At 34.6% G+C, this 24,723-nt stretch overlaps 3 protein-coding genes across 3 annotated transcripts; all 3 read left to right on the forward strand.

Moving 5' to 3' along the window:
* Window positions 1–7,541: 7,541 nt before the first annotated feature.
* On the forward strand, window positions 7,542–11,759 carry LOC139877122 (uncharacterized). The gene is made up of 9 exons (XM_071864540.1): window positions 7,542–7,895; window positions 8,588–8,649; window positions 8,815–8,869; window positions 9,782–9,880; window positions 10,030–10,116; window positions 10,506–10,622; window positions 10,773–10,865; window positions 11,038–11,068; window positions 11,190–11,759. The coding sequence occupies exons 1-9, from the start codon at window positions 7,779–7,781 to the stop codon at window positions 11,372–11,374; spliced, it is 846 nt and encodes a 281-aa protein (XP_071720641.1). The 5' UTR covers window positions 7,542–7,778; the 3' UTR covers window positions 11,375–11,759.
* A 1,258-nt stretch (window positions 11,760–13,017) lies between these two features.
* LOC139874246 (uncharacterized) lies at window positions 13,018–16,677 on the forward strand. The gene is made up of 7 exons (XM_071861701.1): window positions 13,018–13,153; window positions 13,225–13,292; window positions 13,830–13,938; window positions 14,422–14,504; window positions 15,062–15,220; window positions 15,474–15,575; window positions 16,478–16,677. Exons 1-7 carry the CDS (start codon window positions 13,105–13,107, stop codon window positions 16,628–16,630), a joined length of 723 nt encoding a protein of 240 aa, XP_071717802.1. The 5' UTR covers window positions 13,018–13,104; the 3' UTR covers window positions 16,631–16,677.
* A 4,613-nt stretch (window positions 16,678–21,290) lies between these two features.
* Window positions 21,291–23,810, forward strand: LOC139874245 (uncharacterized). Its single transcript, XM_071861700.1, has 6 exons — window positions 21,291–21,406; window positions 21,534–21,734; window positions 22,222–22,521; window positions 22,616–22,777; window positions 23,419–23,502; window positions 23,584–23,810. The coding sequence occupies exons 1-6, from the start codon at window positions 21,377–21,379 to the stop codon at window positions 23,689–23,691; spliced, it is 885 nt and encodes a 294-aa protein (XP_071717801.1). The 5' UTR covers window positions 21,291–21,376; the 3' UTR covers window positions 23,692–23,810.
* Window positions 23,811–24,723: the final 913 nt, after the last annotated feature.

The raw sequence follows: 24,723 nt of genomic DNA on the forward strand, positions 1-24,723 counted from the left end.
CCTTAGTGCACAATGTACTTAGGCGACAATGTCGACCTTATATCTTTAGGCGATATAACCGACCATATATTACTTAGGCGGCAGAGCCGACCATATAATAAGAACAACAAAAGTGCACTAAGAACTTAAATACAAACTAAGGCTTGATCGGGAAACTTAACAAAAACACTTATATTAAATTACAATTACAATATTACTTACAAGCTTTCTCTTCTTTACTTTCGCTAACTCACACTCTTCTTCTCTTCTTCACAACTCACTTCTTATTTCACTCTCACAACTTCACACAACACAAATGAAATCTCCTCCCATATTTATACTACTCCATGGAACATTCTAGAACCTAGATATTTCCATGGATATATAAATATCTAGATATTTCTACAACCTACAAATATCTAGATTTTTCTTTTACATTTCAATTTCTAGATTTTTCTCTCATATTCTAATATCTAGATATTTTCTTATACATATTAATATCTAGATATTTTACCCATATACATTTACTAATTCCATATTATTCTAAATTTGCATTGTATTTTAACACTCCCTCTCAATGCAAATTTTCTTCCAACGATGTCTTGCAGACCATTCCAAGTGCTTCTCTGAATTTTGTAAACTTTGGTTTACTTAGGCTCTTGGTGAATATATCTGCAACTTGTTCATCTGTCTTTGTTGGCACCATCTTAATTTTTCCTTCAAGGACCTTCTCACGAACATAGTGATAGTGCACTTCTATATGTTTTGTTCTTGCATGAAAGACTGGATTTTCTGCTAGTCGTATAGCTGATAGGTTATCGCAAAGAAGATTTACTTGATAATCTGTTGATTGATGAAGATCTTCCATTAGTTGTTTCAACCATGTAATTTCTTGTGTTGCTGATGCTGCCGATCGATATTCTGCTTCAGTGCTTGACAAGGATACTGTTGGTTGTCTTTTGCTGCACCATGATATTACTCCCGATCCAAGACTAAACATGTATCCAGTTGTTAACCGTCGTGTATCATAGTCTCCAGCGTAATCAGCGTCACAATATCCAGTCACGTGACATTCTTTTGTTTTCTTGTACAAAATATCAAAGTTAATAGTGCCTTTACCATACCTTAAGATGCGTCGTACAACATCAAGGTGAGGCTTCTTCGGATTGCTCATGTATCGACTAACCACTCCAACTGCATAAGATATGTCTGGCCGGCTTAGTGTGAGATAGATAAGACTTCCGACCATCTTTCGATACATGGTAACATCTTGAAGACTTTTTTCTTCATCTGCTCGTAGTTTTGTATTCGGATCCATCGGAGTTGAGATAGGTTTGCAATTAAGCATTCCGTACTTTTGTAAAAGATCTCGCGCATATTTCTGTTGTCCCAGAAATAATCCTTCTCTTTTCTGCTCTATTTCGAGTCCAAGAAAATGTTTGAGTTCTCCAAGCTCCTTCATATGAAATCTGATAGACAGATTCTCTCTTGTTCTTTGAATCTCCTCATAGTGATCTCCCGTGATGATTAAGTCATCCACATATACTAGCACTATGGCTAGTTTTCCTTGATCTTGTTTCACAAATAAACTAGAATCTGAAGGAGCAACTGTGAAACCACTTTTTACTAAAAACTCGCCAATCTTCCCGTACCAAGCTCTTGGAGCCTGCTTCAAGCCGTATAGTGCTTTCTTTAATTTGCAGACATGGTCAGGATGAGACTTGTTCTCAAAGCCTCTTGGTTGCTCCATATAAATTTCTTTGTCAAGTTCTCCATGTAAGAAAGCGTTCTTGACATCCATCTGCCACAGCTTCCAAGATTTGCTAGCGGCTAAAGCTAGTAGAGCTCGAATTGTTGTGATCTTCGCCACTGGACTAAACGTTTCTTCATAATCCAGCCCATATTGTTGAGAAAAACCTCTAGCAACAAGTCAAGCTTTATACCTTTCAATGGAGCCATCTGATCGAGTCTTCACCTTGTAAACCCATTTACAAGATATTGGTTTTACATCTTTTGGCTTTGGAACTAAACTCCATGTCTGGTTTTCTTTTAGTGCATTAATTTCTTCTTCCATCGCTTTCTGCCATTCTTGACTTTGTGCTGCTTCTTCATAAGTGGAAGGCTCAATATGTATTAGTTCATCCACATGAGCAGCATTGGCATACCTCGGATTAGGTTGCCTCGGCCTTGTTGATCTCCGTAATTCTTGTACATGCTCCTCGGCATCCATTTGGCTTGGACGAACCTCTTCGAATGTAGATTGATGTACCCCAGTTTTCCATGGACTCGTTTCCTTAGAGTACGATCCATCTCCTTCTTTAATTGGATCCGATATGTGCTCTTTATGTTCTTCTTTCTCTTCTGGAACTTCTTCTAATCCATGAGATTCTGGAAGCTCTATCTTTTGAGGTGACCACCATGAAGAAGCTTCATCAAATACCACATTTCTTGAAGTATGACACTTCCCAGTATTTGGATCACAACATCTCCATCCTTTTCTTGATTCATCATAACCGACAAAAATGCACCGAATCGCCTTCTTATCAAATTTGCTTCGTAGATGATCTGGTACGAAGACGTAGCATACACATCCAAAAACCTTGAGATGGTTGACGGTTGGATTGATCTTCCATAATCTTTCATATGGTGAAATATATCCCAACTTTGTTTGTGGGAGTCTGTTAATCACGTATGAAGCCGTCCTCATACATTCGGCCCAAAATTTTCCTGGTACATTCTTACCATGAAGCATACTTCGACAGGTTTCAGCAAGATGGCGATTCTTACGTTCTGCCACTCCATTCTGTTGTGGAGTATTAGGGCAAGTTAATTGCCTTCTGATCTTGTGCTTCTTAAGATAGATATTGAACTCGGTTGATAAATATTCTCCTCCATTATCTGTGCGTAAGCATCGAAGTTTAGTATTGAGCTCACTTTCTACCTTGTTCTTGAACTCTTTAAACTTCAGAAAAGTCTCCGACTTCTCCTTCATGAAGTAAACCCACACATATCTTGAGAAGTCATCAATGAATGTCACCATATATTTCATACCTCCAAGTGATGTTTGTTTCACTGGGCCGAAGACATATGAGTGTATTAGCTCTAGTGGTGTCTTGGACTGATGCGCTGACTCCTTGAATGGCAATTGGTGAGCTTTGCCAAATTGACATCCAGCACATATTGTATCTGTTCGGATATCAATTTGAGGAAGCCCATATTCTATGCATGTCACCATCATCTCCTTTAACTTATTGTATCCTACATGCCCAAGACGTTCATGCCACAGATCAGCCGTCTCATTCTTTCGAGTCTTATCCACATATGCTGTTTCAGCAGATAATACATAGACCGATTCTATTCTTCTTCCATGCATAACTGGATTGCCAACCACCTTTACTCTCTTGAATACGGACACATCTTCTGATCCAAAGAGCACATAATTCCCTTCTGCTGTCAATTGTGGTACTGACAGTAAATTCTTCTTTAGGCCAGGGACAAGATACACCTTCTCGAGTTGGAGCTTATGAGAGCCGCCTTCATTTGGAATTATTGTCTTTCCAATGTGAGAAATAGACAACCTTGAATTGTTGGCTGTCAACACGACTCTTTTTCCTTTGTAATCCTCCATTTCTTGCAGCTTCGTCTCATCATTGGTCATATGATTTGAGCACCCAGAATCAATGATCCAATCATCTTTGTAGTTTATTTTTGACTTTAAGGTTGCTGCAAGAGCTTGATCATCCATGTCAGCTTCAACGGAGAGTCCTGCTTCTGCATCCCAAATTTCCTCATTAATGGATGCTTCGAATGTGACATCTTTCTTCTCATCCATTGCGGCGGCCACATTTCCTTCGAAAGTTCGCCTTTTGGGGAATCTACAATCTCGAGCAAAATGACCCTTCTTGCCACAATTGAAGCATTCACCATTCTTTCTCTTATCATTTTCCCCGTATTGTTGGCGATGATCTCTTCTTCCTTGTTGAGCTCCCCCTGAAGCGTTGCCTTTTGATTTTGGGTGGCCCTTCCATCCATATGTCTTACTTTCTTTCACCGTCTCTTGTCTTCGAGATGTTGCTTTCTTCTTATTGGTGAAGAGTGCATATTCTCCGTCTTTTATAGTTACTTCATTCATCTGCTTGGCTAATGCCTCTTGATTAGCCAATAGATTCTCCAGCTCTATTAATGATGGTTGAGTAGGCCATCCTCTCACAGCGGCTATAAATCCATTATACTCGGACCTTAAGCCGTGGATGATAATTCTCTTCATCCTTGCATCACTCACTTTCTCTTCAGGAGCAAGTTGAGATATCTCACGACAAATAGATTTCACCTTGGTGAAATACTGAGAAATAGATAGACTTCCTTGTGAGATACCTGCGAGCTCATTTTCCAAGAGCTGGAGGCGTGCTTCATTCTTCTTTGAAAATAACTTTTCAAAAGTTTCCCAAGCTGCCTTTGGTGTTTTCTCGTCACGGATGTGCTCCAATAGATCCTCCTCGATTGTAGTCTTCAATATAAATAAAGCCTTCCCGGCCTTGATGTTCCATTTTCTCAAGGCTTCGGCATTTTCTTTCGGTGGAGGCGTTGTGTCACTGCCAGCAACTATTTCTCATAAATCCTGTCCTTGTAGGTAGGATTCTATACAAGTCCGCCAATAACCATAGTTGTGGTTATTGAGACTCTTGATGCCACTGCTCGTACTTGCAAGATCTGCCATCATGACGTCCAACATCCAATAAGCTTGGTCCCTGACCGATGAGCTTTCACAGTTCCTAACTGTGTTCCGACAGAATCTCCCTTAGAGCCTTGGTGAAAACAAGTCGATGTAAACGTCCAACGTTTACCGATTTCCTCCACTAGAAATGATCCCGAACGACCCGCTCTGATACCAATTGTTGGAAGCTTCGACGAGCCCAACACACCACTATAGAGGATCTAGACTATACTAGACTCACTACACCAACACTTTGACGTTGGTTAGCCTTTAATTATATAAATCCTTAGTGCACAATGTACTTAGGCGACAGTGTCGACCATATATCTTTAGGCGGTATAACCGACCATATATTACTTAGGCGGCAGAGCCGACCATATAATAAGAACAACAAAAGTGCACTAAGAACTTAAACACAAACTAAGGCTTGATCGGGAAACTTAACAAAAACACTTATATTAAATTACAATTACAATATTACTTACAAGCTTTCTCTTCTCTACTTTCGCTAACTCACACTCTTCTTCTCTTCTTCACAACTCACTTCTTATTTCACTCTCACAACTTCACACAACACAAATGAAATCTCCTCCCATATTTATACTACTCCATGGAACATTCTAGAACCTAGATATTTATATACATATAAATATCTAGATATTTCTACAACCTACAAATATCTAGATTTTTCTTTTACATTTCAATTTCTAGATTTTTCTCTCATATTCTAATATCTAGATATTTTCTTATACATATTAATATCTAGATATTTTACCCATATACATTTACTAATTCCATATTATTCTAAATTTGCATTGTATTTTAACAAAAATATATGAAAGAGATCTCAAATCCATAAAAAAAGAATTGTAAGATAATTGATCTAAAATCAGTAATGAAGAAAATGAATATGAAGATTGATGCATATTTATGAAGATGATAATACTGAATATTATACTAGCAGTTACGAGGAAGAAAATGATTAAAGGTAGAGGATGAAAAAAGATACGTACATGAATTAAATAAATTAACCTTAATTAGGTTAATTGAGGTTTGGTTAATGGGTTAGTAGGGTGAGGTGGAATGGTAACTCATATAGACACGTCAGTTTGTAAATTAGGAGTTTGTAAACTTTCGGTAATTCTAGAATTTCTCTAAATTAAAACGGTGAGGAGTCTCACTAAATTTATAGTTTTAATGATAAACTCATATCTACGTAATATAATTGGTTAAAATATCGTATTAGATTTAACATCATTTATGTCTTAATCCCGCAGTTTGCGTTATAACCTAGTATACCAAATATTATATATTAAGAAAATATAAATATGATAGATGATAAATTATTGAATACCTTGGTAACATCTAGTTTTCGACAAAAATTCTTTACAAAATATCTAATATTGTTTAATTCTGTTAAAAATGAGACAATGCAATTATTCATATTTATACCAAGTAAAATGCGCATTAACGAAAATCAAACTAAACGTAATCAATATTATTATTATTATTATTATTATTATTATTATTATTATTATTATTATTATTATTATTATTATTATTATTATTATTTTATTTTATTATTATAATATAGTAAAACACGCGCCATTTTAGTTCTATCAAATTGTCGTTTTGAGTTTGCGTTCACACTACAAACGGTTCTCCAACTTCGGCTCAATTTACACAACGGTCCCTCAATTTTACACTTTTTCAGGGGTAAAAAGCGTAAATATATAATTTTATTAAAATAAAAGAAAGTAATTCCACCATAATTTTTAACGGGCCTATCTTCTCGCTCGGTGCGATTTAAATTTTTCCGAGATCACTGTTTAACTCGAAATAATTTTACGAACACAACGCGACTAACTATGCGCGAAACGGACATCGTTAAAAAAACACTAAATATTTCGGGCTATATTACATACATATACATACACGTCCAACAAACAACCCAACCTACAAGATATATTAGGTACGAAACAACGTATATCCAAATTCGACCGCGCGTCGAATACAAACGCAGCAACGCGCGGTCGAATTTTTTTCTAGTATTATATTAACCCTTATATACTAAAAAAAAATGCATAATTGTGTAGTTTTAGTTCATTTGTATTGTAGTTTTGATTTTACGTTCACACTACAATCGGTCCCTCAAATTCTCTTCATTTTACACAACAGTCCCTTAAGTTTACACTTTTTCAGAGGTAGAAAGTGTAAATATATAATTTTATTAAAATAAAAGAAACTAATTCCACCCAGATTTATAACGGGCTCTATCTTCTCGCTCGGTGCCAGTTAAATTTTTCCTAGACTACCGTTCAACTCGAAAAAATCTCACGAACTCAACGTGACTAACTATACGCGAAACGGACACTTCTCAGAAAAACGCTTAACACAACGACAACCCGTATCTTTCTGTTCGCCGCAAGTTAAATTTTTCCGACAGCACCATTACACTCGAAAATTTTTTATGAACAAAACGAAACTAACTACGTTCGAAACGGACACTTTTTAAAAAACGCTTAAGAGAAAGACATCTAAAACGGGGCTTAAGACATAAGCCGTTTTCCCCTCTGTAAATACACAACGCTACGTTAAATATGAATACACAGGCCGAAAGCCCCCGCCGCATCGCGCGTGCCGGATCCGGACTAGTTATAAGCCATAAAGCCCATTTAAAATTAAATCCATACCAACAGGCCCAAGATGACATGGCAATACAAAATTTCCCGCACCGACTCCTTGTAGCTGACGTCATAAGCGTATGTGGGATCCACACCGGAAAAGCAAGTGTACTATTTTTTACTTTATACCAGATTTTTCACAAACCTAAATCCGATCACCGGCGACGTAATTCACACCGAGATCTCTGTTATTCCCACATCAATTTCTCTAAATTGAATGAATTCGTTTCGAATTTGAACAAAATTCATGTATAAGCAATTAGTAGAAGAAGTTCGATTGTGAATTAATAAATCTGGCGAACGTAATAGGATTAAGAGCTCGGTCAGCGTTGAAGCAAGACCTAACCGGAAACGAAGACGGCGAAGATTTCCGGCCGTGGCGTCGCCGGTTGTTATTAGCTATGAGGATGAAGGTCTCGTTTGGCGCCTTCACATGGTCGTCTGTCGTCCGTACATCTGTATTGCTTGTTCTTATTGCTACCTTTGCTTTTGCTTGTATATCTCTTCCGGTTGAAAAGGTTTTTTCTCATTTTACTCATAGTTTTAGATACTTGCTTCATATATTTATCTATGTATATTACTGTTATTAGGATTATTGATTTTGAATACCGAAAATGGAGGACTTATAATGTAGATATCATATTAATTATATGTGATAGCTCAATTTAGAGATTTACAGTTATAGATATATGCAATTGAAGCATAATTAGACTATTAGCTAAGAATTTGAAGTTCATGAGCTTTGGTTTATACTTAAAATGTATATATATATAAGTATGCAGTGAATGAATGTATGAACTGAAGATGACAGTTTTGCATATAAGGTTATTTAATCATTTTAGCTTTTGTGAAGTTAACTGTTTATACTGTTTATCTCATTGTATATCCGTAATATCATAATATCGTGGATCGTATCTTAAGATAATTGGAAACTTAGTTGCGTAAAATAGAGATTAGGTTATGTATGACATCTCTAATATCATTTTGTTGAGATATGAAGAAGTATATGAGTTTAAGTTTCCGCTTGAATCACCATAGTTTCAGTATTTTATAGAAGTAGGAAGCGCTGAGTAGTGACAATCAGATAGTTTTACGTCCATGTCACTTATCTTCATTCATTGTTCAATTTGCGCTAGGAAAATTTGTATACAAATTTAATGCTCTGTAATTGCAGCTTATATTTTGATGTTGATATTATGTTTTTATACAGATTTTGAAGAACTTTTTGGTGTGGATTAAGGAGGAGTTGGGTCCTTGGGGGCCACTAGTTCTGTAAGATAATTCTGTTTTCATTGTATCTTACTACTTTAAGTTTAGACATTCTTCTGCAGTCAGCCGTGTTCTATAAATTCAGCAACTAATTTCATATTAATTGTTGTTGTGTCTATTCAAAGCAAATATTTTGTCTTATATTCTCTTCCATACTCATTTTTGTAGTGCCGTTGCTTATATCCCTCTTACTGTGTTTGTGGTTCCCGCCTCCGTCCTTACGGTGAGAACTGAACTTATTTTTGTTCTTGATTTCTTCCATACTTGAAGCAATCTCGCTTCTTTGTAAATAACACTAATAACTTAGTATTTCACATACCTATGTTTAAATGAAAGGTTGATGCTTGAGAAAAGCTAAAATTTTAATGGTGTATGTTCTTTTGGCCTACTGAAATAGTTTAAACTGTGTGTGGTATTTCTTAACATCTACTGAATAAGTAAATTGATGTTCATATGCAAAATAGTTAATGTAAAGCTGATTTTTACTTTGTGAGGCTGTTCCCACGACTACTTAGACATGGATGATCATATTTCTTGATCAGTGTTGGACAGAGTAAAAAATTATGTGTCTGTTGTTATTATTAACTTATTATAAATTGATACAACAAGCGCCTTCTGTAATGACTACTGTGTCCAAAATTATATGTCTGTTAGGTTGAGTTTGCTAACGCTGCTAATTATAAGTCTGCATTACCCAGGAAAACACTGATGGACATCACTATATCACCCAAAGTTAGATATACGCTGTTATGTAGCATGCTAGACGTTGCGTTTGTCTGCTATGTGAAAACACTGAAATCTTTAATGGACTCTTTTTTTGCAAGTAGGTTAAGGTTATCAAATTAATGCTTGTTTTAAATTGTCCACCTTATGTGTTAATGAGGACTGCGAATATATATTTACATTACGAGTTATGAGCACCTGCCTAGCAGTCTAGGGCTTGACTGGTTAAGTTGATTGTATTTTGCAGTGTTCATAACTTTATGTCAGTTATTATGTATTTAAATATATCACTTCAAGATTGTTAGTTACAGCCAATGTCTAGGTTCTGGTTTTGGATGCCTATTTGTTGTTTGTTCCTTCTTCTTAACCTGTAATTGTGTCCTTACTCGTTCTTTTCTTATTTACATTTTAGGTTGGAGGGGGATATCTTTTTGGATTGCCTGTAGGTTTTGTTGCTGATTCAATCGGTGCGACCCTTGGTGCGACAGCTGCTTTTCTTGTTGGCAAAACGGTAAGACTTGAATCGTTGAGCCGAGCATTTAATAAGATCCGTATCTGTTGTCTTTATAGGGACCAAATCCCATTGTTTTAATTATTAAGCTCATATTATTGGAGAATAGTTTGCATTTCATCCATTGTAATTCCTTTTACTGTATGCAGATAGGACGGTCTTACGTCATTTCTAAGTTAAAGAAATATCCAAAGTTTCAGGCCATAGCTATTGCAATACAAAGATCTGGCTTCAAGGTATTTTACATTTGAATATTACACTAGCAAATATACAACAGAAGTTTACTTTTAAGTTTTAATGCATAAAACCTTTTACATAATTGTTGTAAACAACTAGGTTGCTATTCAATTCATTTGATGTTTGTTCTCATATCTGAAAAACCAAAGTGAAAAATTGGACGAAAGATAACCCAAATCTACCCATTCATAAGTAAATTGGTCAAAATTATCATCTCTGTTCGTTGGACGCTTTGTTTACTTCTTACATTATGCAGCATATGACATAAACTTGCATTTTTATTGTATTTGTCTGTATATTTTTTTTCTTACTGGTAAAATTGGCTGTTAATGTATTTTTTTCTTTCCTATTTTAGATGTCTAATGATTTTTTCGCCCTTGTTTCACAGATTGTGTTGCTGCTTCGTTTTGTTCCTTTGCTTCCATTTAACGTTTTGAATTACCTGTTGTCTGTTACTCCTGTTCGCCTATGGGAGTATATGTTGGCCACTTGGCTGGGAATGATGGTATGCTCTTTTCTATTTTTATGGCAGTTTATCCTTAATCTTTTGATTTATTCGAGTGAAATTTTGTGGGTATCAATGTTGATAGACCTTTATTGCTGTATCCTAGTTCTGTTACCACTTCCTGACAGTTATTTTAATTTGCTGCTTCAGCCAATCACATTCGTTTTTGTGTACGTTGGAACAACTCTCAAGGACATAGCTGATGTTACACATGGATGGCATGGTATCTCAAAAACTCGTTGGGTAAGATTTGTATGCTCTGTTGACCTTTGTGTGATATGTTTTTTATGTTGTGTGTAGTTTGGTTACTCGTAATCCTGTAATAGATAGATACGCTTGTATGAATAATAGATACGCTTGTATGAACATTTGTTTCCATTTTTCCCGCACTGATCATTTCTTTCTGTAATTGCAGATGTTTATGGTTTTTGGGCTCGTGTTATCAGGTAAATCGTAAACACGTGTGGCTTCTCATATTCGTTTGGAGCTGTGTAGCTTATTCATACCTTGTGTTGTACATATATGACTGATGATAACCTTTTTCTTTGTTGCTTCACATAACGACAGTGATATTGATCGCTTACATCATCAGAATTGCAAAAGCAGCTTTGGAAAAAGCACTAGCTGAGAATGGTGACATCGACGGTCTAGATTTAGACTCACCCGGGCTGCCTATATCAGCCGATTCATCATTCGGTCTAAATAGACCGCTGATATCCAGAACAGACACAACACCAGATGATCTTGTTTAGTTCACTGCACATCTCATGTAAATTCTATGCCCTTCTATTAATAAGATATAAGCTAGCCAAGTTACCAAAAAACGAATAGTCACGCACACAAAATACGAAAGGAAAAAACGCCACCCACCTTTACTATAATCAAGAAAACGGCTGAAATGGAAGTGTTTGAAGTGTACTTCTTTTGTTTATTTTCCTACTAATTTTTTCAAGATTAGTAGTTGACCTGTCTTTTTTGTTGGATTGGCGATAGGGATCGAGCTTAATACTTGATGATGGTAGTGTTGTAGGTTAACCGATTTGTTTTGTACCTTATAAACAAAAAGTCATAGTTGTGTAATTTATGAACAAGTATTGGTCTTAGTGAGGTAATCGATTATTTGAGCTTTCTTTAATTTATATACCTTTGGTGAAACCTGAAAATTACAGCTTTAGGCTTTCTCAGATGAATTACTTTTTTTTTTTTTTTTTTTTTTTTTTGTTTTTTTTTTGTCAAAAATAACTAAAACTTATAAACAAGTGAGGTTGTTTTCTTGGCCGTTTTTTAAAGGAAAACACTCTCAACCGGGAAACATCGAAGTTCGCGTCTAGAAAACAATTATCTAAACAAAAACTATCTACAAATGAGTATTCCCTAACAACCCGAAAAACCTTAAAATGAACTAACTAATACCAAGCTGAATACAACACGATAATAACAAGAACCAAACCTGATAAAGTACTTGTTTCTGGGATGTTTTCTACAAGGGCATTGATTCATAACCAAAATTGATCTCCACACTACAGTACATCGAATCCTTGGACATAACCAAAAGTGAGTAAATAAATAACATTATTAATTACATTTACAATTTGTTAATTATATTATTTTTTTATTAATTACTTGAAAACATAATCAACCAAGACTCCAAATATTTTACTGTCCTCAACTTTTTACAATTACGTAGTAATATTTTATAAAAGATTTTGTTTACAAACGTCCAATACTTGTAATGCAAGAAATTCCAAACTTCCAATACTTGTAATGCAAGAAATTCCAACCTCTCTATTTATCTTTCACGGTCAGATTTTGAGACGTGCAATATGTACAATTGCACACGACTCAAAATTTTAAAGGCCCGAAATTATAATTCAACAATATATTTTATGGGTTATTTATTTATAAGATTTTTAAAATATTAGTACATTTTTGTAGTATTATTATTAAACTTTAAATATTCGTACTCTTGAAATTCGTAAATCAAACACAGTTTTAGGTTTCATTATTCAGTCTCATCATTTATCATTGTTATTTTAATTCTTAATTGAAAACTCTAACTAATTAACTAATGTACTAATAACTATTGTTTTACTGATATTTTTTAACATCCGTGCATCTCACGAGCTAAAAACCTACTATAATATATATAATAATATATAATATATAATATATAATTATAATTATTACTGTATAAAGAAAAAAATCCTGAACTTTTTTTAAACGGGTTTCGAATAAGTCATTTCATCATTCATATAATCATATCCATCCATATAATTATATGGGAATGTTATGCACAAATTATTTGTTGAAGGACCAATATTGATCTAACTACAAAATCTAGACACTCAACCACAACAAAGCATATTCCCCCAGAATTCTGCTATTATTTCTAGGGCACAGATTCCCTAAATTATTTCTTTTACATCCTAACAAGTTTCTAGTTTCCGCAATCGTTCAAACAATTAATCGAATCACTGCAATCATGGCGACTCCTGATGTCTTTGTGCACGGCGAACACGCTCTATTTGACGGTACCCATATTTGCCCTAATTTTACGTCATTAATACTTGTATTTTAAAATTGAATATTTGTATCTTTGCAGGTGCTGCTAAATCTCGAGGATTTGCGCTCGAGAAAAAAATTGAATACCTTGAGAGCTTGAACGATAAAGTAATTATTTGTATTTACAAGTTTTTATACGCAAAGTTCGTAGCTTTATGCTGTTTGTTAAATAAATAACACGTATATGTTATATTTTTATTTGTAAAATTATGATTTTGCTGGTTACAGAATGTTTTTGATTTACCGTTTTATTATTTTATCATCTTAATTTGGTGTATAATGCTTAAAGTTTAGTCCTTGCTTGTCAGATTCCTTATTTATGTATGTGTAAATTTATAAATGTTCATCTATGTATGATTTGTATTGCTATCATCTTATATGAAGTTTATAAAGTTTAAGGATTGTAATTAATACTTCTGTTAGTTTTACATGACATTTAGTAACTTTAGGCTTTGCGTTTTCGATGTAACTCTACATGTTATAGTTGTATGTTTAATGTTTATAAAATCTGCTTGTATTTATATATTTCTTGTTGTTAACTTGCTGTCTTGCTCAATGTGATAAATTCTTTCTGTGGTCTTGCAGAACGTTTAGTGACTTTCTTTTGTAAACTATGTAGCTGATACGCAACAAAATATTTTCCAGGTTAGCAACAGACGAGCACGCAGATGGATCAATGATCGTATACTGTTGGAACTGGTACCTCGTTTAACTGGAGACGAAATTAGAGGCTTGTTTGCTCCACCTCCTTTTGGTAAAGCACTTCTGTTTACGTTATTTTGATTTATTGTACACGCATTAATTTCACATGTAGTATTAAGTATTAACCAACAGAGGAACTAGAGAAGCAAAATTTGTATGCATCATAAAGCTTAAATGATAAAATTTACATGATATGGATGGATGGATACACAATCAGGGTTGAAATGACTTCATATATATAACTTTTTTATTTTTTTGGTTGGCGAATGTAATTCTGAACATCTAAACATGACAATGGAAACTGAATATATCGTGTGTATTGTATCAATATAGATAGAATGTTATGGTTGACATATATATAGATGTATACTTGGGCCAAGACAAACTCTAGTGGCCCATGGGCCGACATATTTACGATCATATATTCTAACAGCCAAGATGTCATATCATATTTACTTACATGCCGATGTTTTTATTTTCTGCACAACTATATGTCGCAATTTCATTCACTGCTAATTTAGGTTCATTTCTACAGGTGATGAGGCACGACCGTCTGCATTTTCCATGACAAATGTGGGGGAGTGGGACAAGTTTAGGAATATAGACATGGATAAAGAGGTTTCTCCACTTCTCTTACTTTCTAATTCTTTTTTCGAACAATTATACTATTGGCGAAACTAATTATTCTTATTTCTAATGTTTTCTTGACACTACGCCGATACTTTTTGTTGATTTCTGTTTTCATTTTCTTTACTGCCTTCAATTTAGTATGTTAGTTTGAAAATTTTTTATATTTTGTATGAACGAGAATGCTATCTTACCATGGTCCATACTTATTTATTTTCATTCATGATATAACCTTTTATCTTATTATTTGTCGAGATAGCAAAATGGGTCTTTTTGGGTCTCGGGTTGTGAAGAAAACTTATAACTTACAAAAATCAAGGTGTTAAATATGGCTATTCTAAAAAGTTGAATCATCGCTATTATCATAGTAATATTGTTTAACTAAAATGACTTAGCAAGTGGTGTAATTACAAGTGAACTTTGTGCAAGTTGACCCGTTAGAGAATAAACCTAAGCCAAATCATACCCATTTATAAGTAAATAAGTCAGAATTGCCATAACTTATAATAGAATACTTCAGCCTTCCAAGTTATTGTATTTACTGGTAGGCTGGCGCAATCGCGTCCCTAAAAGGCTCCCCGCCAAAGAAGAAAACCCGTGTGGATGCCGATAAGATTGCTGCGTTAACTGCATGGCACCGTATTGACTGCAGAACTCGAGATGCGTTCCGCCGAAGCTTTCTTCCTGAACTTGTTAATGGTTACGAGGTATTTAACATATGCATCCTGCTATATGAAAATTACCAACATCATAATTTTTCAACTGATTGTATTAAGTGCCGTTCGCCATTTTAAATACAACTATAAGATAATCTGAAAGATCCAAATCTGTCATTTGAAATTCTTGTTACTGATCCAAATATCTGTCATTTGTCATTTAAAGATAAACTTTAATGAGGTTTTGTTAAAAGTTGAAATTTTTCTCTATCGTTGTATAACTTGGCAGTAATGATTGTTTCAGGAGAACATACGAGCGTTTGTCTCAGAGGCTGCTAACGAAGAGGTTCTTGTGCTTTATGTCCAGGACCCTTTTCAGAGGTTGTTACTGCATGGTGTTTGCGAGGTAATATCTCAATCTCCGCTGAGACTTGTTTTAAAAATACATGATTTCAGTGCCGATATTGATCTTCAATGTTATCATAATGATGACATGAAAACTTAAATCTTATGATCTAATTAAGAACAATAAACCAAACTATGGGTATATTTCCTTTTTGGAATTGATTATCTGATTATTGCCACTACCGCTGCAATAATTAGCTTTCAATGTTATTATTATACGAATTTTTTAATTCTAATTATTAAGAGGTCATATAATATAATTAGCTTCGGAAGATGAGTTTCATACTCTGCTGCAACCAACAGATTATTCAATGTTAAATTGATGTTAGCAATTTACTCATTCTTTTAATTTAGTTAAATAGACATTTACTATAATTACATTTCACTTAACTTTTTCTAGTTACCAATGAGCAATAGCTCCATTGGCACCCATTATCTTTGAAGTCGGGCCCCATGTGGGGAAGCCTTTGAGACGTATGCGCAGGTTCGAGTCCCGTGAGGATCAAGTATTTTACCCTAGACTTTTGGGCCGTAATCAACCTATCTGCAGATCCGATCCCCCTCGGGTCCATATCAACCTGCTTTTAGATTTGATCACCGGATACCTCGGTTACCATACTTGCCTCTCGGGATAGGCTCATATATGCCACTCATGGGGTATTCGGTGGAGGTATATATGACTCTTACGGGGTGGGTTTGGTGGGTTGTTAAAGGCAAAACAAGGTTTGCGTGTTGCGATAAAAAATTGTCATTTTGTCTATTGGTTTCATAAGAGTTTTTCAAAACATGCATATGATTACTACTTTAAATAGTAAATCATATAAGTTTTGTTACAGCTGGTTTGCCACTAATGCGTATTGAATATCATATAATCCACTTGCTAAATCCTCGTGTCATTGCCAGTTCTACAACTTGATCTCAACAACCGAATTGGAGACCAAAGGGACAAAAGAGTGGAAGGCGACCAAGATCAAGAAGAAAAAAGTGGCCAACAACGAGCTCCCAACTATCACTCTTTGTCTGTTTCTGAAAATGGCCAAAGACGGGTTTTGGTAGACGTCTGGGCCCCAACTGATTCCGACCCATGTAAATTAATAGCTTAAGTTTGTCGTAGCTAAAATACACCTGGATGTAACCTTTATGCCCACCCTTGACATATTTACTTCTAGTTGGTGACTGCTACATCTTCCCCTTCTGTTTGGTGGGTTTACCTTCATTTGTCCAGATTATGTTATTTGATTTCGTTTAAAATATTGTAACTATATATTCGTAAGGGTCGGGTCTTGTAAGATTCTTTTATGTTTTCTTATTTTTTAGATGTTTGTCCAATAATGATACCCTACATTACACTTGAATCCGTGTAACTAAGTGGAGGGATGTAATTTCTATTGAATTAAGCATATATTTTTAAGTTGAATTTGTTACTATTACTGTATTTGTCTCAAAGAAAGAATTGCGCGATTTGCAAAGTGAGAGCGCTTTTATACGAAGTTTTTATCCATGTATACAAGTGAAGTGCTATAGATGGGCAAAAAACCGGATCCAGATCCGATCCGGTGACCCGATCCGGAACCGGATCCAAGCAAAACCGGACACAGCAAAAACCGGATCCGGATCCGAGATCCGATCCGGTTCCACCCGGATCCAGTTTTTCAAGAAAACCGGATTTTTTCCGGATATAAACCGGATTTTGTCCGATCCGGTTTGGATCCGGATCCGGATCCGATCCGGTTTTTTTTTTTTTTTTTTTTTTTTTTTTTTTTTTTTTTTTGTAGTTTCAGCCTTTTTTTTTTGCAGTTTTTTTGAGTTTTTTCAAAATATGTTTGGTATTTATGCAACAAAATATGGTCGACAATCAAACCCAATTGTTGACCAACCCGGATCATCTTCTCGAAGGAGCCGAGACCTCAAAATAAGTCTTTTTAACTTGGTACGTGAAGACGCTTCCAAACGCGCACGAACATCGGCACCCACAAGCGAGTTGGGAAATTATAAGATAGCAAACTTTGCACTAAACATGAGTGAAGAACAATTTAACCTTGACATTTTAAAATGGTGGAAAACAAAACAAGACACATATCCAATATTAAGCATTCAAGCTTCAACCGTAGCTTCCGAATCGGCCTTTTCTTTGAGTGGTCGAATTATATCGGAAAGAAGGTCAAAACTTACCCCCCAAGCTGTGAAAATATGTGTATGTTTGAAAGATTATTTGGATGAGGTAGATAGGATACAAGATCAAACTTCATTATATTATTGTTGTCAAACGTTAAAAAAAATAGAACCGGTAAAAATATAATTCGCAAAATCGAATCCTAGTCCAAGAAAAATCCGAAAAAATCCGATCGAGATCCGAAAAAGAACCGGTTCCGGAAAAAAATCCGAAAAAAATCCGACGCCGAGAACCGGAACCGGATCCGGAACCGGTTCCGAAAAATCCGGACAAAAAAATCCGGTTTTTTTTTTGTCCGAATCCGGTTTTTTATCCGGTTTGTGCATCTATAAAGTGAACTAAGAAAACTGCATACTTATCTCTGAAATAACTAGTGTATTTTTCTATCATAACTTTTCAAATCTTGCTTCTCCTCTTGATGTTTTCATTTTCGACCAAAATCTCGTGGATGGTCTGGTTTTCTTGCTTTTCCTTTGCTTTGCCCTTTGTTGTTGGCCTCCTATCTCATTTTCTTCTTCTTTTCATCTTATTCTCTAGCTCGATTTTGAGTTTCAAACCTTCTTTGGTGTTGGGTTCCGGTTTGGTGGGTCTTTTGGGGGTTATGGGCCTGTTTTGCGTTTCTCGGGGATTAGATCCAATGATTTTGCTTCCGTTGGAATGGTGCTCCGTTCTTTTGAAGTTGTGAGGATGACTTCCTTGCCTCTGTTTGCGCGATATCATCAGAGATCGTTTGATTCAATAGTACTGGTTTGTTTGGTTGTTCAAATAAATGAGTTTGTGTGGGTGTGACAGTTGGTTGGTTGGTTCTTCATTGGTTTGGTTTCAATGAAGCTACATACCCACAAGCCACAAACTTCAAAATTAACCCCAACTTGAAAAGTAAGCAACAAACATATACCTAAATCATACGAGTAACATTTAACCACGTAGTTAAAAAGATCATTATACAAGCCTTCAAAAAAGCTTAATTGACATGAACCTTGAAATTGTAGACTGATAAATCACGAAGCTATCATATGGAAACAGTTGGTCACCCATGAATAAACAGAGTCCTTCATTATCGATTCTCCATAATCCAAGAAGCAATACAAAATGTCGTGACTTGAAAGTTTTAATATCATCCTTCTCCGAACTACCTCGAACTACATCCTTTGTAGGAGGAGAATCTATCCCCGCTAAAAGGTTTTTCCGATGATTTCGTCTATATCTTTGTCTTATCCGGAATTATAAGCTTACCCACGCACTGAACTTGCTCATTACCAACTGGGCTTCGTCATCCGAAGAGAGTAAAGGTTTAATACCATCTTAGAAAGCTTCTAGCAGCACGACTCTTTTGTTCGAAAAGCTCCATCTTTCATTTGATTCTTGTTTTTCGGGAAAAAAATACAAAAAAATAAAGGAAAAAAAATTAGGTGTTTCCCAAGTAAATGTTTTATAAAATAAATTATCTTATTTAGATTTAACTAGAATTTAATCTCCACACGTTGCAGCGGGTGATTTAATTTCTGTTTTATTAAGATGTTTTATCATATGTAAGTTGCTAATCAGATTAGATACTAATAGTATTTTTTAGAACAATCGTTTCAGAATCACCCAGAGGGGTATCAACCACATTCGCGATCATATTCTACACACACGCTTCAAGGACATTCCTAATGACCTCACACCGTTATCAATCCATACGAGCATGTATTCCATGGAAAATAATGGTAATCACCTGAGCGAGGCTCGAACTTGAAACCTCTCAATACTCAAGAACCTTGGGAAATACTGGTGGTTTAGATACTAATAGTTTAGATGATATATTGAATGATTAGTTTTCTTACAAAATATGTGATCATAAAAATATATGTTTTGCCTTAAAAAATATATATATATATATATATATATATATATATATATATATATATATATATATATATATATATATATATATATATATATATATATATATATATATATATATATATATATATATATATATATAGTGGTAGGATTAAGAGGGAAGTAACCATTCGGGGGGAAGCGGGGGGAAGCAAAAACTTTTTTTTTTTCGTTTTTTGAAAAAACTTTGTTCACGAACATTATAGATGAGATGAAAATATGAACATTTAGTAGAGACACTTTGTGATAAATGTTTTTATTTTGGCGGAAAAACGCTCGAAGAAGTAATATATAACAATTATCGTATTTTTCGAGCGTATTTTGAGATTTTAGCTATTGGGGTTTAGATATTAGGGTTTATAGGGTTTAGATATTAGGGTTTAGAAATTTAGGGTTTAGGGTTTAGATTTAGGGTTTAAATTTAGGATTTAGATTGAGTTTTTAACACGAACGGTTTAGAGTTTAGGGTTTTGGGTTTATGGAATAAACCCAAAACACCAAACCCTAAACCCTAAACCCTAAACTCTAAATCGGGCTAAATTTTACTTCACAAAACATGAAAAAAAAACGTTCATATTCTTCACGGACAATATTATCTTGAATGTTATTTTTGTCGATCGTTTTCCCGCCTAAATAATAACATTCATCGCGAAGTGTCTCTTCTAAATGTTCATATTTTTGTGTGATCTTGATGCCGGAAAAAAAAATTTAAAAAAAAAACGAAATTTTTATTTTTTTTTTCTTCCCCCCGATTGGTTACTTCCTCATTGATCATGCCCCTATATATATATATATATATATATATATATATATATATATATATATATATATATATATATATATATATATATATGTTTTAAGTGGTTATGAAGGAAGGACAAACTAAATGTAAACAAGCATAAAATGTTAAGGCTCGGATTGTACTTGATTTCTAGTAACAACAATTAGAGTAACACCCTCATCATTCATATGATCTTTGTCTATTTCCCAAAAAAAAAAATATAAATATATTATATTTTATTATTAAATGATTATTAGTATTTTACTATTTTACTATTACTAATAAATGATGATTTTTTTAAACCCCAAGTAGTAGCAGTTAGAAGTCTTATTTTTAGTATAAATACTTTCCTTGTTTGTTTAAAATGATATGAATGAAAAACGAGAGAGAAACAGAGATAGCCTTAAGCCAATTTTCTTCTTGATCTATTAATGAAAGCAAGATACAAATTTATACTACATGGAAAATAACTTACTGACTAAACATTAAAGTAAACGTGCACAAATCTAACTGTTACGTGGGCTAAAACTAAATGCCTTCAACATGGGTAAATTAAGGGCTACATGCATGTATACGAGTAATTGGCAACATGGGAACGTGTGGTTGCTTCCAGCATTATGCCTCAACTGCCCTCACATGAAAGTCACATGTGAAGGATACTTGTTAAATCTTGACCATAGTTAGTCTTAGGTACTATTCACGATGTGAAGGATACTTGTTAAATCTTGACCATAGTTAGTCTTAGGTACTATCCACGTTAGACCAACATATTTGAGGTATCACCAAAGTTAAAAACAAAGTTTAGGTGTTTGTGGTGAAAAACTTGACAAACCACAGTTATGGACGTAATTTTTTCTTATTAGTTCAATAATCAGACACACACACACCCCACAGTTGCCAGAAATACTTGAACTCCAAAGTGTTGACTCCGGCGGACGTTGACCGTTGAAACCTCACTCTAAAAATGGCGAAAAACCTCGTCAAATACTCCGTCGTAATTTCATAATCCTCACATATATCACCATTCTCACACACTACACACAACGAGCTGCAATGTTCTTTATCAAATTGATCAATCCGGTAAACTATAATTCATTAATTTGTTTTGAATTGATAAACAGGTGGATGCATTTACTGATACGGCGTTTAAAGGTAATCCGGCGGCCGTGTGTTGGCTAGATGATATACAGAAAGATGAAAAGTGGTTGCAGTCAGTTGCGTCTGAATTTAATATTTCAGAAACTTGTTATTTAACTCCGATTGTTAATCACGGTTCTGCAAACCCTAGGTTTCATCTCCGATGGTTCACTCCTGTTGCTGAGGTCATATTCGTAACTCTACAATATTAATTTTGATTATCATTATTCATTAATCATGTTAATGTTTTACCTGCAATTTAGTGTATCATGAGAACTTGTGAGTATGATTGGTGAAGTATAACTCTAGTATTGAATTTTTAAAGCTTTTGTTTGTTACTGACTACATTTGCCTAACGGTTATATATGTGTACTTAATTAATTTAATGTTGATAAATAGTGTAAATCTATAAATATATGTTGTTATTTCATATAAAAAGCTGATTTTAGTATGCAAATGAAGCCTGACTTTAACCAATGGATCAGATTACAGAATTATATGGTAGTTACTCACCATTTAACAAAGCAATTGTATGTTGAATGCTACATCTTCTTATGTTTGTTATCTTGTTGATTATATCTGATTGGTTTCTGATGTTTTTTTACTTGATAAAGAATAAAGATATATCTGCATTTTACTGTGTGAATCTTAATTTTTCTGTTTTGCTAATAGGTCAAACTTTGTGGTCATGCAACATTAGCAGCCTCCCACTTCCTATTCCAGTCCGATTTAGTGACATCCAACACTATCGAATTCTCAACCCTTTCTGGAATTTTAACTGCCAATAAAGTTCCCGCAAACAAGATCAACGAATCATCAAACGGTAAACCACAAGACAGTTTCTACATTGAACTGGATTTCCCCGTTGTTCAAGTTTCAGATTTCAACGATCTTAAGGTTTCAGCAGTTTCTGAATTATTAAACGGTGTTTCTATCGTTGATGTAAAGAAGACTGCAGCTGATGACATCTTTGTATGTAGTAAACTTGTTCCTACATTCACTTATTTCAAAAAAAAGGTTGTGATTAAACTTATTAATATTAACTTTTCATCATTTTTTCATTCAGGTTGTGCTTACATCAGCAAAAGATGTCGTAGAATTCATGCCGGATATTAATAAGATCAAAGAAGCCCCAGGCAGAGGGATACTAATTACAGCACGTGCGCCTACTGGGTCAGGGTTTGACTTCTATAGTCGCTTCTTCTGCCCCAAATTTGGTATTGATGAGGTAACAAAATTGAAATATTGTTTAGTAATCCCTGAAGTTTTGGATAGTTTCTCAAATCATACTAAATCTTCAGAGCATAATGTTTATTTATTAAACTCATGGTTGCAAACGGCGGTTTGGTGACTAGCCTGTCATGTTTCGCCTAAAAACGTCTAGTTAGTCGGCCAACGATCAAAAGTCAGTCAATGTCGCTCAAAAGTTGACTTTTTGTCTGACCTTGTTCTAGGGTAAACGAAAATTCCAATCCCATTTAAAAATTAGTTGAGAAAAACACCGACTTACATAGTATCCTTTAAAGAAATTAATAAATAAATACATAAATACACTATAATTATAGAAACATTATAAAAAACCTACATACTCGGAATTTTTTACTAACTCCACATCATCTTATTTGTGTATCATTTACTTTTAAAATATTTATGTTTGAAATATCAATATTTAAAAGTCAACGTTAGTCAACGTCCGTCTCGATACACCTGACCTTTCAAGGTCCTGACCAACTCGTCTCCGTCTCGGGCCTTTTTCAACCCTGAATGATTCAGACATCATGATAAATGTTATTATGGAATTCATTATGTTACAATGCGATTAGTCATAGTATAATTGTTTGACTTTTAAGTGCTTATTTCTCTTTGTAGGATCCCGTTTGCGGGAGTGCACATTGTGCCTTGGCAGCCTATTGGCATGATAAGTTAGGGAAATGTGATTTTGTTGCGTATCAGGTACTTTTATGCTCGTTTTAATGACTATTTACTACTTGCATTGTATTCTTATGCTCGTTTGTTTGTTTCGGCTCTACTCAGGCGTCACCTAGAAGCGGAGTTTTGCATGTTCATCTTGATAAGAATAATCAAAGAGTGCTTCTTCGAGGTAAAGCCACCACAGTCATGGAAGGATCTCTTTTGGTTTAAAATTCACGATCTCATCATACCTCGTCATGTTGGATTTGATACAATTTAAAAACTTTGAATTTCAATATTTGGAATAATGTATTTGTGACTTTGATGTTGTATTATATAATTGAGCATTTGTTATTACTATATATATTATATTATATTATATATTATATTATTATTACTATATATATTATTATTATTATTACTAAGCTAAGGAAGAAGGTGGAATGCTACAATCTCATTGGTCGTCCACTATTCATCATTAGTTGCCCGCCACTACTCATTTTTTTTTCCTCCATTTTACGTGCAATCTCATTGGCCGGTCACTATTCAACAATAGTGGTTGGCCACTATTCATCTTTTTTTAACCATTTTAATTTATTTTTTTACCCCCGGATTCCTATTGGTCGAGCACTGTTCACCATTTTAATTTTAATTTTTTTGTCTTTTTCATTTGGAAAAAGTTGATAGGATAGTATACACGAATACATACACTAGCTATTACACGGTTTAAAATATATAATATTTTTTAATTTTGTCTTTATCATTTGGAAAAAGTTGATAGGATAGTATACATGAATACATACACTAGCTATTACACGGTTTAAAATATATAATATTTTTTTTTAATTAAATCGCTAGCACTTTTCAAGCAGCAGCGCGCGAACCCCACCTTTCTTGTTTGAATCCCATTTATGAATATCTTGTCATTCTATCCTAACAGCTAAAATGGTTAGAACTATGTTTCTTATACCGTGCAACACACTCTTTCGCACGTCCTGGCTAACGGAGCTAGGTGGCTTACTGTGCAGCGAATTCTATCTGCCCAACGCTCCTAAGTACTACATGGCCGATAGTGCTCAAGTACGACTAGACTAAATTAGGATATGCTTAAAAGCTAGGATCGATAGCTCGATAAGCTTTCATACTGAATGCTCGAGCTCGGCACGAAGTTTATCAATATGGATTGAGCTCCACTAGAAAAGCTCGATTCTTTAAATTAAACTCTGTAATTTTTAATACAGACTTTAATTGGTATTTGTTTGA

This window comes from Rutidosis leptorrhynchoides, chromosome 11 (assembly GCF_046630445.1).
Source record: "Rutidosis leptorrhynchoides isolate AG116_Rl617_1_P2 chromosome 11, CSIRO_AGI_Rlap_v1, whole genome shotgun sequence".
NCBI classification, from domain to species: domain Eukaryota; kingdom Viridiplantae; phylum Streptophyta; class Magnoliopsida; order Asterales; family Asteraceae; genus Rutidosis; species Rutidosis leptorrhynchoides.

Bases quoted from the DNA above. Each gene is read 5' to 3' on its own strand.
- LOC139877122 (XM_071864540.1), top strand. From the start codon at position 7,779: ATGAGGATGAAGGTCTCGTTTGGCGCCTTCACATGGTCGTCTGTCGTC. The intron at 9,881-10,029 runs GTAAGACTTGAA...TACTGTATGCAG, and splicing joins CTTTTCTTGTTGGCAAAACG to ATAGGACGGTCTTACGTCAT. The intron at 10,623-10,772 runs GTATGCTCTTTT...TTGCTGCTTCAG, and splicing joins CCACTTGGCTGGGAATGATG to CCAATCACATTCGTTTTTGT.
- LOC139874246 (XM_071861701.1), top strand. From the start codon at position 13,105: ATGGCGACTCCTGATGTCTTTGTGCACGGCGAACACGCTCTATTTGAC. The intron at 13,154-13,224 runs GTACCCATATTT...GTATCTTTGCAG, and splicing joins CGAACACGCTCTATTTGACG to GTGCTGCTAAATCTCGAGGA. The intron at 13,939-14,421 runs GTAAAGCACTTC...TCATTTCTACAG, and splicing joins GTTTGCTCCACCTCCTTTTG to GTGATGAGGCACGACCGTCT.
- LOC139874245 (XM_071861700.1), top strand. From the start codon at position 21,377: ATGGCGAAAAACCTCGTCAAATACTCCGTC. The intron at 21,407-21,533 runs GTAATTTCATAA...ATTGATAAACAG, and splicing joins ACCTCGTCAAATACTCCGTC to GTGGATGCATTTACTGATAC. The intron at 21,735-22,221 runs GTCATATTCGTA...TTTTGCTAATAG, and splicing joins GGTTCACTCCTGTTGCTGAG to GTCAAACTTTGTGGTCATGC.